Raw genomic sequence first — 16,126 nt, 5'->3', positions numbered from 1 at the left:
TACCCTGGTTGTACACCATCACATTTACACTTAAGGGGAAATGGTCACTTAGAGCAATCTCATGAGTATTAAAATTCTTAACACGCGTGGCATGTCTGCATGATATTAGAATAAAATCAATAGTAGAGAAAATACCACGACCATTGAACGTAGGTCGGGAGGGCGCCATAGGTGAACACAAATCATTCGCAAATCCCATGTCCGAGGAGAACAGAACATCATTCAAAAAGATTTTCATACTGTGTGTGAGGAAAATGTGAAAAGCTAGGACCTTTTCCATAGGAAATTCCGTAAATCTCATTATCAGAATGTTGACACAGCGAAGAATTGAAGTCCCCGCCCCAGATAACAAATACATCATTAGAGACCTGGGACTGCAAGTTATATAAATGGTGGCTCATAGATCTCAAGATACCCTCAATCAACATTGGTGAAGCATTGTTGTAAAAATTCAGTATAACTATACAGAAAGCATGTTCTAAGTGAAGGCTAATAATTTGGTAGTTTGGTTAATTAGCATTTAATACTATTTTCCTTACATCCAAGTAATTTGAGATGTACGTACAGAGACCCCTTTTTGCCCTACCATGAGAGGATGTTATTGCTGGGGTATGGAAGGTTTTATATCCATTTATATGGATGGGATCCACCGCCCAGGTTTCTTGCAGGCTGAAAATATCAAATTTACTCACAAACTCCATCCATATTGTGTTGGTCACCTTAGCTTTTAAACCCGCTATATTCCAAAACAGGAACTGACACTTATCCTTCCCTACATCACCACAACCATTTCTTCTCCCCCTTTCGATATAAGTCGATAAAGAATTAGCTTGTAAAGGGAGAGGTAAAATAGAAGCAGCCTGGGTGACAGTTGCTAGGTCGTCGACTACCACTTCATCTACATTAACTGACGTGACTGCATCCTGAGGGAGGATAATAGCCGAATTCAATTGTGGTGACAGGGTGCCTTCCTCTGTTATTGCACCCGGGCTGCAGGATACTGCAGCCTTCGGTGGTTCCTCCATTCGTGGTCAATCGACTAATTCAAGGTTAGTAAGTGTCTTGTAGTGATTAAAAGTAGGGACGTTAAACCGGGGTAAATGACTCGATGTATTGAGTTCCCTGTATTGGGTGACATTTTTAAGTTGCAGTGGTTGATAAAAGTAGCCTAGTCAGACTAAGTTAACATCCTGCCCCGAAATTATGTGGTTTCCTGCTCTGCTCAGAATCGTTCTTACCAGCTGCAGGGTTTTAAAAGTCAACACAATGCAGTCTCCTGCCAAGTTCTTCCATTTTCTACCCACCCAATTCACTCTCCTAACCATCTTAAATTCTTCAAATAACCTCTCCATTAAGCCCGTTCTAGCACCTAACCAATGTAATGATTTATTCCTTAATGTCTCCCATGGTTCAACCATGCCAGATTGTAAGCTCGGTACGTTAGCTTGTACCACTACATGCGGGGTGGCCTCTGGTGGTAGATCCAAATTGATTTTTTGCTGCTCCCCTTCATTTTGAATCCGGGTACTAGTAGGATTATTGTCATTGGAGACTAAGGAATACATCGGCTTGTCAAGGGCCGGGGGGGTTTTAGTGGATAATACCTCCCGGTTAGTATTCTGTTGTCCTATAATGTGTGATGCCTGTATTGGGTCTTTGTTTCTGTCACGGGCTGGGTTGCTAATATGGCATCATGTGTTGTTATTTGGTCTGGCCTGACTATTAACATGACCAACTATTAGCTCCTTGCCAGATTTCATAGGGGTTTCTAGACATTTAGATAAAACTTCTTCCATTTTTCCAAATCTGCACATCAAATTATTTAGTGTTTCTCTAAGGAAGGTGTCTACATTTTCCAATTTAGATTTTATCTTTGCCACCTCGTTCTGTGTGCGTGCATTTAAGCTAGCTAAGGATTTTACCCCACCCACTATTTCCTGTGTAGACATGGTCTTATCCTTATTGACAGCTTTTTTCCGTGCTTTTAAGTTGGTGTCCCTAACCAGTGATCCAGTAGCCTTTGCTGTGAGGGTAAGGGGGTCAGGGTCAGGATTTCTGGCATGCTTAGTCGGTGGTTGGGCGTCATACTCCTGGTCGCTTCGTGAAATATGATCTGATATATCTACGACGCAACCGTTAATGCCTGATGGGCTCCTGGAAGCGTCAGTATGTATATCGGGCCCCCCCCCCCAGCTATATTATCCTCTCCTGCATCTCCCTCTACACCCAGGTTCCCCGTGTTCAGGGACTCTTCTACTGTAATAATCTGCTGCTCAATGGCTCCCATGCCGCCCGTTAAATAACTTAATAAGGTTTTACAAGACTGTCCCCCTGGCTTAGAATGCTTTTTGACATTGGCGCTCAGCGTTTTTCTCTTCCCCATGGCTATGAGTGTGCACCAAGTGTTTATGTTTGTTAATCCCGACTCGTCTTCAATAACCAAGATTGGCAGGATATAACTATGAAATATGATGTTTGCCAACCGCTATGGTAGAGTAAAGAAATATAATTCACTATCATTTTTCCGAGTATACAGAATATACGGAGGAAAGAAGCAGTGGAAAATCAGGCGTTTAAAAAAAAAAAAATATTCTCCTGCTCTTATCATATGATCACTATCAAAGTACCTTAAAGAGCAGGGTAAAGGGCCGTGGCCCAGCCCGGCCTCTTCTGGTCTATGACGGGCACAGATGGGCCCACCTTGGCCCAGTCTTCGCCCGTGCTGAGCCCCCGCACGTCCCACGTTGCGGGACCGTCTCTGAGTTCTTATTACGACCTCCAGGGAGCAGGGGTAAAGTGCTGCGTGCCCGGCCTGGCAGGAGTCAGGGTCCGTTGGTAAAGTGCGAGGTGCTGATGCCAAAACGTTGCACAGCGGTCTCCCACGCTGCAGGACCGGCTCTGAGTTCTTATTACGTCCTCCAGGGAGCCGGGGTAAAATGCTGCATGCCCGGCCCGGCAGAAGTCAGGTAAAGTGCGAGGGGCTGATGCCAAAACGTTGCAGAGCGGTCTAATCTAACCATTAATCCAGCCCTAACTTTAACCCTGACTCCTCATTTTAGTAAGTCATGTACTATTATATTCTGTGGGATATTGGGTTGCTCGTTAAGGGGGGAGGGAGGAGGGTGGAACCCTACTCAAGTAGAAACCACAATGCTTGTCAGGGTGAAGTCACCAGCAAACACCCACATTAAACCGTACTCAACCCTCTGGTAGCTTGGCACAAAAGCAGTCATTTATGCAGCACTTTAAACAGTAATAAAGTGAAAACACAACACAAGAATAATCCAACACCAACTACAAAACATAGAATAAAATGTAATAAATTATTTGAGACCAAAACAAACCAAATCCAGGATATGCAATTTTAAAGATGTAAGTGAAAATAGTGCCTAAAAGCACAAGTGCCAACTGTGGTTATCTGTTCGAGCTGAACTGAGACAAAGTCAGAGGTTTAGTCTGACCATGATGGAATGCAGGCCGGATACAGGGACCCAGTAAGGCCCACTGAACAAAGCTCCTTAAATCCTGATTGCGGAGCATTGTGAGATCCTGTGTTGAGCATGCAGTGCTCCGCAGCAGTTCCGATGACCTGCAGACTGTGATGCAAGATCCTGCACGGGTAAGCATAGCTCAGCAGAAATTCCGAAGCAAGCCTGCAAAAGGATTCATTACGATGTGCTAGTTCTGCCCAAGAAACCACAGCTGGTCTAACAGAGCACCTTCAGGCCCACTTCCAAGTGTCTAGGACTGGGGTGGCACCACTCAGGGGGCAAGACTCACAGCAAGCAGAGTCGAGCTGCTGGGTTCAAGGTGGGGTAGCCTTTTCTGCCCCTGAGGCTCTAGTCAGGACACCAGCCAACCAGACTGTGATGATCCTGGATTCAGAATCCCTTCTCATTCAGGCAGCAGGGCAGCAGAGTATCAGGGCAGCAGAGTAACAGTCCTTCTTGCAGCAGAGCAGCACAATAGTCCTTCTGAGTCTTCCACAGGTCCAGAGGTGTACTGAAGAGTTTGGGACTGAGTGTCCAATATTTACGCTTGGTGCAAACTTTGAAGTAGGAGAACGTTCTGGAGATTTTCACTCCCATAGGTCTATGGAATGTCTTGCCTCTCTGTCCTGGCCCCAGCTTGTCTGAGGGTGTAATAGACTGGTGTTAAACCCTTTGTGAGTGTACTGAGGCAGAGTCTTTGTGATGTGTAAGTGTGTTTGGTGACAGCTCCTCACCATCATTAAGTCAGACATGGCCTATCCTGTCAACACCGAGTCCCCTTTGTTTCACTGTCTGGGAGCAATATGAGAAAACCAACCGCCAGCAACACCTAGTCATTTGACCCAGGATACAGGCTGCAGGCACCAAATGGCTAGGACAAGAAAATTTCACTTTTCTAAATGTGGCATTTTCAGAATTTTGACTTAAGATACGAGTGTACCATTAAAGAGGGATTTAGGTTCCAATTCTTTAGACACCAAACTTGACATTCCGATCTGCTCCCAATTGAAAGTTATCGCTTGCTAAATGTAATAAGGTAACCAAATGTTATCCTATGGGCATGTAAACAGTTTAGTCTTGTCCAGCTTTTTAAATGTGCAGTACCCTGCCCTGTGGACTGTTTAGGATCTACCCTAGGGGTGACTTATATGTATTAAAAAGGAAGGGTTAGGTCTGGCAAAAGGTTTATTTTGCCAGGTCGAAATCAAAGTTTAAAACTGCACACACAACCTTTGCAATGGCAGACCTGAGACATTTTTGAAGGGCTACTTAAGCGGGGGGCACAATCAGTGCTGTAGGCCCACTAGTAGCATTTAATTTACAGGCCCTGGGTACATGTAGTACCACTTTACTAGGGACTTAAGGGTAAATTGAATGCGCCAATTTGCTAGAAGCCAATGTTACTGTGTTTTAGGGAGTATGCGCACACACTTTAGCACTGGTTGACAGTGGTGTCCTGAGGCCAACAAAAATTAGATAAGCAAAAATGGAGGAGTGAGGCAAAATGTTTGGGGGAAGGCTAAGGCTGACAGGTCCAACATTTTCTTTCCTCTTTTATTTTTGTCACCATTCCTTTGTACTAATAATGAAAACCTCAGTTATTTTTATTTTTGCTTTAGTGTCTCAAAAGTAAAATTTAGGAAACCTTATCTTAATAAAGCTTTCTTCATAATGACATTTCTTCAAGTGACATAGCCTGTATGTGGTAGCATGAGGGGGTGAAGACCTCAGACTTCCACGCCCGTTTTGTCATTTTTCACAAATACAGTTAGGAGGCGGTGTGCTTATGTTTTTGTCCAACATTTTGTTTAGTTACCAACAGGTTTTAGGAATTACAATATAGAGGTATCAGAGCAAAGTTGCTTAAAAGACAGTGTAAACGTGTTGTAATAAAGAAAAACGTATTTTTTGGTGTCTGACAAAGTTGTAGGGTAGATGTTGCTGATATTCTTGGAAAGGGAGTGGTTCGTACAGTTCTGTTATCACAACTTGGGTTTGTTATCTGTAAATTAATGTTGAAAGAAAAGTATTTGTTCATGAAAAATTAGATTATGAGCCCTGATTAAATAAAGTTTGATGCAAGTCAAAATAACTAAGAACTAAGTTATGAGTTTTATTTCACCACAAACTGCCCAAAATGTCTGTGGTTTTCCATGACAACCAGAAAATTAAGTAAGAAAATGGACTCGTCAAGGGAGAGGATGGTGAATGAGGAATGCGTAAAAGTAACAGCCATCCTAAAATGCAGTATGGTAAGGGAAGAGTATAACAGAACCAATTACAAAGCAACACAAAAGATAGACAGGAGGGGAACGAAAGGGGGAGTTATGCTATGTTACTTTGAGGTGTTTTAGAAATCTGCGAGGCTGCTTTTGACGAGAAATGTGAGGGCCGGCACTGAGGATGCATTGTGCAGTCAGGGCAATATGTTGGTTCTAAGGGCTGCGATGTGGGTCTTTGTGATAGGTCCAATCCACACAGCAGCTGCAAAGCATCAGTTCTATTTGGGCTTGTGACACACAGCAGAGGAGATGCGTCAGTTCCGCTGGATCCACAGATGCTGGCAGAGTTCTTTAAGCCCACCTCCAAGGGTTCAGGATTAAGGTGGCACCACTTGCCAGGGTAGACCCACGGATGGCAGAGCCCAGGTGCAAGTGCAAGATTGTTGGAAGCCTGTTGCGTCCCTGAGGCTTCTGATCAGGAGGTCAGCCAACTAGCCCTGGGAGTCACTCTTGGTTCTGGGATCAAGAGATGCAGGTCCCGTTCTCCTCACTCAGGCAAGAGGGCAGCAGGTCAGCGCAGCAGGGAAGCAGTTCCTTCAGAGCAGCAGTCCAGCAGAGTGACAGTCCTTTCAGCAGCACAGCAGTCCTTCTTACTGTAAGAGTAATCACAGGCTCCGAAGTATACTGAAAAGCTGGTGTCTGCGGTATTTCTTCACAGTTGTGCCTTTGAAGTGAAGAGAAGCTTCTAGAGGCTTGCTTTTTGAAGTGCACAGGTGCATTGCCTTCCTGGCCCTGGTTCCAGACTAACTACATGGGGTACGCAGCCCTTTGTGTGGAGACAGGACACAGTGTAAGTGGGGCTGGGTCCAGTTCCTCTCTCCCATCCTGCCAGTTATTGCCCATCCAGTCACACTACACTCCCGTTGGTGTGTGGCTGTCTAGGAGAAATACACAATGCCCAACTTTTACCCACACCCAGAGACAGGCTGCAGACACCAAATGGCCAAGGAAAGAAAATGCGAACTTCCTAAATGTGGCTTTTTCAGACCTGCAAGTTAGAATCCGACTTCACCACAACTTAGAATTTTAAATTGCTATTACAGAGACCCCAAACATGGTAAGTTTACCCATTCCCATTTGGATATTACCCTTTTAAAATATAATAGGGTAATTCCAATGCTATACTATAAGAGAGGTAGGCCTTGCAGTACTGAAAAACGAATTTAAGAGTTTTTCAACTCCAGCACATGTAAAACTTGAAAGTTAATGTCAAACGTATTAAATACATTGCACAATACTGTCTGGGCTGTCCAGGGCCTTGCCTAGGAGTGACATATGTATTAAAAGGAAGATTTGGTCCTGGCAAAATGTTTATTTTGCCAGGTCGACTCAGCAGTTTAAAACTGCACACACATGCTCTGCAATGGCAGACCTGAGACATGTTTAGAGTGCTACATAAGTGGGTGGCACAATCAGTGCTGCAGGCCCACTAGAAGCAATTAATTTACGGGCCTTGAGCACAGGCAGTGCTACTTTACTAAGGACTCACAAGTAAATTAAAGATGCCAATTGGGTATAAGTCAATGTTACTGTGCTTAAGGGAAGGAGCACACACACTTTAGCACTGGTTAACAGTGGCCAACAAACACAAAGTAAACAAAAAAAAAGGCAGTCTGAAGGAAAAACGTTAGGGGAAATCTATGCCAAGGATGCTAGATCTAACATTTAGTTACGTCAAATCATCAGTTGCAGACCCACAACAGAAGCCCAGACGTTTTATGCCACAAGCATAAGTGGCTCTCTCTTATTGTTTTCCCACATTTATTACTGATAAACAGTTGTGTGATATTAGTGATGCCAGCCTGCACTGCTGAGGTTTGGTATCTACTGGCCTTTGAAGACCTTCATATCTTTCCAGATTAAGTGATGGGCCCCAGCTTTGGTTTCCACTTTCTTGTATTCTCTCACTGACTTTTTGGAATGTACACTGATCTTCATCAGAAATTAAAAGAGATATTTTAGTTGTGTTTAAGGACTTCTAGGATCCAGAGATGGTTTTTGGTTAAATCTGGAGGAGGGGGTTGGCATGCTAATATATAGACTTTAGCATGGTTCCCAGTTTAGCATAATTAGTGGAAATATGAATTTCCTGTCTAAAATATCGTTAGAAGGTAGACACTTTAGAATGCTAAATGCTGATAATAAGGATGGTTGGAGTGGTCATGAGTAAGTTAATAGATCCCCAGTATGAAGGTATACAAGTGAATATAGGTTTTCAAGGTACATTAGCTCAAATAGGGTGCCAGCACCAAGGGCAGTTCTTTTCAAGACGTTGGCTGGTTCCCAGTTTAGCACAAGTAGCAGAAGTGTTTGTCTAAAATATCTGTGCATTGGTATATAATATAAAAAACGAATGACTTGATTTACAAAAGAGAAATGCAGACTTAGTGGTATCTTAAGTCTTAAAAAACAAATAAACCCTAAATAATCCTGGTCTTATGTTCTGCAATTCAAAAAGCATTATTTTAAATGAATTGAGAATGAACTTATGAAAATGCTATCTGATGTACATAGCATTTTCAAGAATGCTTGCTAATTAAGTTGAATGACATATAAGCACCTACACATGATACAACTCATGCATAAACTTCGGGTTCAAAACAACATTATTCACACATACATTCTCTTATACAGGTCATTAAATAGATATTCCATGCCTAACAAATGTGTGCATGTGTATGTCAGACCTGGGAACATTTGACATTGTCACCTAAAATGCAAGTGTGCATATTTTATGCTTGTGTATGTAAAATATACATGAGTAAGAAGAGTAGGCATCCAATATATTCATATTCTAAGTATGCATGATTGGAATATGCTGATAAACTTTATTGAACCTGCTTTGTGAGGTCCAAATGAGGCATAACAATGGGAGTGGTCTACCATGATGAGGCTTCATAGGGACACAGTCACCATTCATTCGAAATGCTATTTGGAATTATGGTTGAGTGCTTTAAAGGGATATTTGTGTTGTTAGAATGTTAGAACACATATCCCAATCTCTTAACTTAAAAGAAATTGACAACACTGTGGGACCACATATATAGTCACTTTAACCAGTGCCAAGTTAGAAGTTCCAATTGGTGGAGTAAATTTGGCCGACAATGTATGAAGGAATCGGAGTCCTCAAACAGACAAATGTGATGGAAGGAGTGCTTGCAAATAGTCTACTCCCCGGAGATCGCTCCACCATGCCAGCTCAGATTAGACCCAAACATATGTAAATCAGCCTTTGTCCTGCTCCAATAGGAGCAGTACAGTGTGAACCGCCAAGCCAGTTGGTGAAAAGAGGTGGCTTGTAATTCTAGCTCGAGGGATTTCCTGTTGTTAGAATATTTGCAAGCATTCTGTTATATCCTGAGTATTACATTTAATTGTAATCAGCCTAGGTCTTCCTAGCTGCTCAGCCAGAGTGACAGATGGTGACGGAATGTTGGTGTGACTGTGATGCGTGGAATGCCTGGATGCCTCAGTGGATGTGTGGATGACTGGTGGAGATGGGCTGAGCAGCTAGGCAGGCTGCTCCTGGTGGGGCTGGTGTAGGAGCTGGTACATGGCTGATCCTTGATTGATGTCACTTGACTTGGAACTAATAAAGAAGACTTAGAAACTTACAACATGGCTACCAGTGTCTTCATGTACAGAGCACAAAATAATTTTGGCGACGAGCGGACCTGGACCCAAGTGTGCTTAAGGACTGAACAGAAACCCAGAGACTACAAAGAAACCATTGTAACCAGCGCAACTACAAAGAAAAAAGAAAGAAAAATACCTGAAGCAGAATGGAGTAAAAGGCAAGCCAGCCCCACCAGTGTCCATGTCATCGGTCGGCCCCAACCATTGAGTCTGTCCTGCCTGATCTTGCTCCATGGACTTGACCACAGGTATGGTCTGTATGTTAGGGTATGCCTGATTTAAGTTTCACCCTACCACTTCCTTTAATATCTGCCGTATGGATGTATCTACAGCGTAAAGGAGTTGTGGCTGTTCAAGATGTGAGTTATGGACTAACTCAGTGAAACTAATTCACAGGTGCCACACAGGAGCTGTGTGGTTCTGCCAAGATTGGTGTCAAGGTGTCACATGGGAAGCACAATTAAGGATTTTCTTGTCTGCTGCTGTATGGAGGTGTACAAGTACAGTGTTTGCCTTGGATTGTGATGTTCTTACTACGTGGAGTTTTACAATGCCACAACCTAATGGATCAACAAGTCCGGCGTTTGTGCTGTGCTACTCCCACATCTATATGCTTGGAGCATGAAGAATGTATTGGTCTGTACTTCGTGACCAGCAATGGAGGTTCCTGTCAACTGTTCACCTGCTGCGCATGCCTGCTTAAATTTATGGTGACACATTGCACTCCTAGATGTTCAATTTAGTACTCAATTTGCACAATGCCAGGGGGAGTCTTTATACATTTGATGTGGTTTTTTTTTGCGTGCTGTGCTGCTGGTTACCTCAGTATCTGCCCACAAGAAAATAAAGCGGTATCACGTTGTCTCTGAGCTCTTGTTATAAGCTCTGTCAAAAGTATGGTGAGTTTTACATGTAAACGTATTACTCTCAACAAACTGCCCTTGGCCTTTAGCTTCAAACAACTGCTCTTCCCTATTTCAAATTTAAAATCTGCGCGTGCCACTCACCTTCGTTTGGTGTTGAACGTGTCTTTTCTGGGAACTTCTGTGACGTGGTTTCCAGTGCAGAGCTCTGCTGATGCTCGCATTCATGCTCCAGCGTGCCGTGAACCACCTGCATGACGCCGAAAAACATGCCGCCATTTTTAGTGTGGCTTCAAATAACAATGTCCAGGGCCAAGATGCATTTCAACTTTTAAGCTTTTGCCAACAACGCTGCGTAAAATTGCCAATAAAGTTGCATAATTTCTGTTGAAGTCCGGGGACTACGCAGTGTCATTGAAGACAGGAACAAGAAGTGTAATAGTCTCCGTGTGATGTTTTTGGTGTGATCCTCCATTTCAAGTATGTCGGAGGTAATGTACATTGGGGTGGGTTTCTGCCATGTCCTCCTTGTCCTCTCCGGAGCCGGTCAACTTTTATCTGCACATTTGGTTTTGAGCATTGTATTTTAAATGCATGTTGCAAAGACCATGGTACTGTTTTTACTGCACTGTTGTTGCCTGGACATCTATTTCATCCTGCATTTTGATTGTGCTCTACAATGCTCGGGTGTTCTTAGCTTCTGTTTCACAATCTGTGTGTTGTAATGCAATTTGGGTGAACTTTTTAATGTGTTTGTGGTCTGGCATTCTTATTGTTGAGGCAAAGGTTCGATCTACTTATTGCATTTGTATTGTCGACAAGTTTCAAGTGGCTTGTAACATATCTGTGTGAACACAGTGTAAATCTACTCGGGTGAGAGGTCGCTCACCGGCGTGGGGCACAGATTAGTAATGTTCTAAAAGTTTGGGAATTGTATTTGAATAAACTATCCAACAGTTTTGAAAGTTGCGAGCCACAGTTTTCATATGGTTTACAGTAAATTTGAGTTTAGTGATGCCACTGTTTAGGGACCCTTACGTAAGGGATGTTCTAGTTCTAGCGCGTGGTCATCACAGCGACATCCTTACTTGAGGGTGGTTCTGGTCTTGGTGGGTGGTTTCCCACTTCTTTGTGTTGTGTTGGGAAGTCGTCTTGCACTGCATGTCTTGTCTGTTTGTATGTGTGTAAGTCGCCCTGCGCTTCACGTGTTGTTCTGTGTAAGTCGCCCTGCGCTTCAGATGTTGTTGAGTGTAAGTCGTCCTGCTCCTCACATGTTGTCCTGTGTAAGTCGCCCTGCGTTTCAGATGTTGTAGTGTGTAAGTCACCCTGCGCCACACGTGTTGTCCTGTGTAAGTCGCCCTGCGCTTCAGTTGTTGTGTGTAAGTCACCTTGCACATCACGTGTTGTCCTGTGTAAGTCGCCCCACGCTTCAGATGTGGTCGTGTGTAAGTCACCCTGCGCCACACTGTGTGTACCCTCTATGTGGTCCATATTGTGGTACACGTGTATCTGTAGTCTTGGTTCACCCTTGTTGTCTGTTTCTGGCCTCGGGTGTTTGTCGTTGAGTGTGTGCACCCTTCACTACTTTATTTTCAAATGTTCATGGGGAAGGATGGGGTTATTGCTAGTTTGTAATTTAAATTGCTTGACAATTTTTATTCCTTCCCAAAAGTACGCAGTGTTAGTCTGCTTCTCTGCATATTAACATAGTTTGTGATTTGATCATTTTTTTCACGCTTTGATATGACTTAATCTTCATGAGAGAGGATGGGGGATTTTGATGCATGTTTTTATATGTCGTATTTTGCCCATCTTTTCTTTATTTGCATTGTTCTCTCTTTTGTGATATTTTACTTTTAGTTGCATCCTTGAGTTACGAACATTACTGCTTCTCTTGTGTATAGTTCTCTGCTTTAGTATTGTAATCTTTGTTTTCATTTTAAAAGGAAAGGGATAATCTTATATCCTGAGTATTACATTTAATTGTAATCAGCCTAGGTCTTCTTGATGCTCAGCCAGAGTGACAGATGGTGACAGAATGTTGGTGTGACAGTGATGCGTGGAATGCCTGGGTGCCTCAGTGGATGTGTGGATGACAGTTGGAGATGGGCTGAGCAGCTAGGCAGGATGCTCCTGGTGGGGCTGATGTAGGAGCTAGTACATGGCTGATCCTTGATTGATATCACTTGACTTGGAACTAATAAAGAAGACTTAGAAACTTACAACATGGCTACCAGTGTCTTCATGTACAGAGCACAACACATTCCTCCCATTACCTTTTGTGTGTGTGAGCGAATTGCAGTCCATCATATTTTCACAGGTTGGTTGAGAGAAGAGAAGGTGCATTGCCGATAAATACCTTGGGGTAGAGAAAAATGTTTTCCGTGTTTTTGCTTAACTTTCATGATTACTGGCATGAATTATTTCTGCCACTTTTCATCTACTGACATTGATGTAAATTGATTTTTTTTGTGATTACCACACGTCTATGTTTCAATATTAAAACATTCTTTAGTTAAGTCTCGTTGCCTTTTCCTATTATCGTGAATTGTTCTTTGAGGAATTTACATTGTTGTAAGGTATGGTGGCACTGTGAAATGACCTTGAAAAGTTTACAATAAATGTATTTGAAGTGGTCATGAGTTGATTGATGGTTTCCTAGTACGTGTACAGTAAAATGTAGGCTTCTGGGGTGCATTAGGTTAAAAATAGCTCCAGTTTGGAAGTGCAGCCCATGGTAAAACATAAATTACATTTTATGGTTGTTGGAGAATGGGAAAGTTGTTTAATGATAGTTTTTGAACCAACGATCATCTAAATTAATAACGCTGAATGGAGTTTCTTTTTTAAGTAACAAGGATGATTAAGAAAGTGTGCTCCTTTTCTTAGTCTGCCATTTTCTAACAATGACTAATACATTTGTAGATGAATGATTTAATGAGTATGCAAGCAGGGCATCAGGCCACAGATTTTAGTCCCTTCAACCATTGGTCATTTTAAAATGTTGGCATGCAGGGTCCATTAGGTAATGAATCAAGCTGGTATTTCAAGATGGACGCGCATTCATCATTGAGTGTAAATGACTTACAAAGAATTTGTTACACATGGTAGTATTCTGAGCATAAGTCCACAGACTGTTGTCATGATCCTATGTATAAGAGATTTGGCCGCTAATGTAATAGTATTTCATGCAAAAGTTTATGTACTGCATTGTGTGAAAGGGAAAGAGCAGGACAGCCTCACATTTACAAAAGTATCGTGCTTCTGCTCTCTTCACAAGCGCTGGTGCACAATTGTGCTGCCGTGGGCCATGCACACACATCTTTCCACCATAGTGGAAGTGTGTGTGTCTGAGTCTAGCATAATTTTGTAGTGGAATGGGAACTCCCTTCCAGTACAAACACTAAGCTTAGAATACCTTTAAAACGTTTTCCTCTGTGCACGTGTGCTGTATGGTGCAGCCTACATGCAAAGTTTGGAAAATTCAGAGAAATAAAACATTTCTCCAGCTTTGCACCTTCCACGAGGTAAAATATTTTTGGGGTGCAAAGCCCTGTCTACCATCGTTAGTGGATAGGGCTTGGTGTCAAAAAACATGTTTGGTAACATCGGAATGCCCATGGTTCGCAAAGTCCGTCAAACCAGGGCAAACCGCCACTTTGTCGTACTCTCAGGCAATTTTCCAAAACTTGGAAACTTAATAACAAATCTACACTTTTGGTGAATTGGCACTGATTCAACATCTTGATGTATTTGGCTCTTTATTTGAAACCACTATCACGTATGGGGATTATTGGTGGTGCAAAGCTTTGAACTTGCATGATATTGGCCTCTGTATCACTTCAGAAAATGTAAATGTTAAGTACAATTCTTGAAAGTAAGATTAGCAGAAAAACTGAAATAGCAGCTATTGATTTGTGCTACTTTCCAAATAATTGATGCATATTGCAGACCAGCTTGAGTAAATAAATACGGACAGCACTTTGAAGACCAGCAAAGCTCACCATACGGAGGGTACAATGATATACATTATTCATCTTTTAGGTTTGGTCTGAAGAGGATTCTCTTTACTTGGATATGTATCATGGTGTTATATACGTGCACTGACATTATTGGAAAAAACAGACATTTTGCGGCGGACAATATGCAATGAACATGCATGGCAGATTTCTAAGACACGTCATAAAGTCTAATATGAATCCTTCTTGCATTTGTATAAAATTAACGGAACCCACAGTAAGCATATGTGGATAAAAGCAGATATGTTTTGACAATTGTATAGTAATTTCATATTGTGGACAAGTTTCTAGTCCAGAGGTCACATATTCTAACACTCCAATTTACTCAAATAAGAAAAGAGTAGGAATATGAAATTTTGTGATGCTGACTTTTGCCAGTTTATGATGTTTTGTACAAACATTCTGTTGGTAACTTTTAAAAAAACAGGTAAAACATCCAGCAGAATGTAGCTTTGATAGGAAAAAAATCTACTTTTCTGCTGAACATTTTACATGGAAAATATCAGAAACAATTTATTGTGGGACATTTCACAGGTTAAGTTGTGTGTAGATGACAGACGTTGCAACGTCACAAAACTTTGCTGGTGTATTTATAATTTCGTGCAATCCTAGAAAGAATATCCCCCTTGTTTGTCAGAGTTGACTAGGTTACCTCTTTTGAAGAAAGTAGCTGTATATTCTTTCTAATTCATTTTTTCTTCCTTGTTGTCCCCAGGACAGTTTCGGAGCAAAGCGGATGAGACAGTGAAAGGAGTCCTTGGTGGCTCAGTGCAGTTAGAGTGTGCTGAGTTTTCCTCTCTTCTCTACTTCATCTGGAACTTTGTGAAGCTGAATACAAGCCTGTCTCTTCCAATCGCATCAAGTTTTGGGGGCTCTTCCAATGTGCATGCGATTTCAGCACGCCTCGGTGATGTCAGCTTGGTCAATAGCACTTTGGTGATCAAAAACCTACAGACATTTGCAGAGGGTACATACGTGTGTCAGGTACCCTATGAAGAGGAAGGTGTCCAGCCAATCTACATCGATCTAGTTATTCTAGGTAAGTGGATATCCATATACTCCAAGTATTTTAACAATTAGCATTCTATGTGCTTCATCAAGATCAGAACCCTGCAATGCAGAAAAGTTTGAAAGGAGTTGTGTCCTCATTTGATCTCAATACATTTTAGGGATCTCCTAACTAGAGTCCTTTACTACAGCAAACTAAGCCATGTGCCCAGATTTTTGGGCACAGGACATACTAGCACACCACTGACATATAAGTCAAATCATTGCAAAGCAATAGTAGGCAATGGGGCAAGAAGGTGATAGTATGAGTAAACAATGATACCTTTAGAGGCCATGAGGGTCTATGTACAAACAGAGAGCAGTTACCAGACTCAGTGAACAAGCTGTGTTTTCTGCTAGGAAATTGCATAGAGGTAGATTTAATACAGAAAGTGTACATTTATCTTCAAAACCTTTGCCACCTACCTTTTTTTTTTTTTTTAAATATTTTGTTTTACTAAGATGGTCCTGGAAGTGCAGATTGCACATGCTGTTCAGCAAAGTGAAAGGTTGTCTTTCGACTAAACACAGAGACACAAACATACGCATTTGGCAATACCAAATCTCCCTCCTCTACGCACTGCAATTCATGGGCTTTCAATATCATTCACTAATGTATACACCTTGCAGCCCTGAAACCTTATTCTCATGGATGTGAGCAAAGCAGTCCTGCCCACATCCAATAAGCACGTATGACTAGTGGACCATTACCCCATTATTACGACTACTACGAGTGACATTTCTGGTTGAAAACTAATTTGATCTGAACACTACTGATTAGTGTGCAT

At 42.1% G+C, this 16,126-nt stretch overlaps 1 protein-coding gene across 1 annotated transcript in view; it reads left to right on the top strand.

Moving 5' to 3' along the window:
- Positions 1–16,126, top strand: part of VSIG10L2 (V-set and immunoglobulin domain containing 10 like 2) — a 247,992-nt gene that overhangs the window by 11,189 nt on the left and 220,677 nt on the right. Inside the window, exon 2 of the mRNA XM_085647401.1 lies at positions 15,007–15,330. Within this exon, the coding sequence (XP_085503527.1) occupies positions 15,007–15,330 (324 nt within the window). The remainder of the gene's footprint in view (positions 1–15,006; positions 15,331–16,126) is intronic.

The sequence above is a fragment of the Triturus cristatus genome, chromosome 3_2 (assembly GCF_964204655.1).
Source record: "Triturus cristatus chromosome 3_2, aTriCri1.1, whole genome shotgun sequence".
Lineage (NCBI taxonomy): Eukaryota > Metazoa > Chordata > Amphibia > Caudata > Salamandridae > Triturus > Triturus cristatus.
This window is presented reverse-complemented; position numbering and strand designations above follow the sequence as displayed.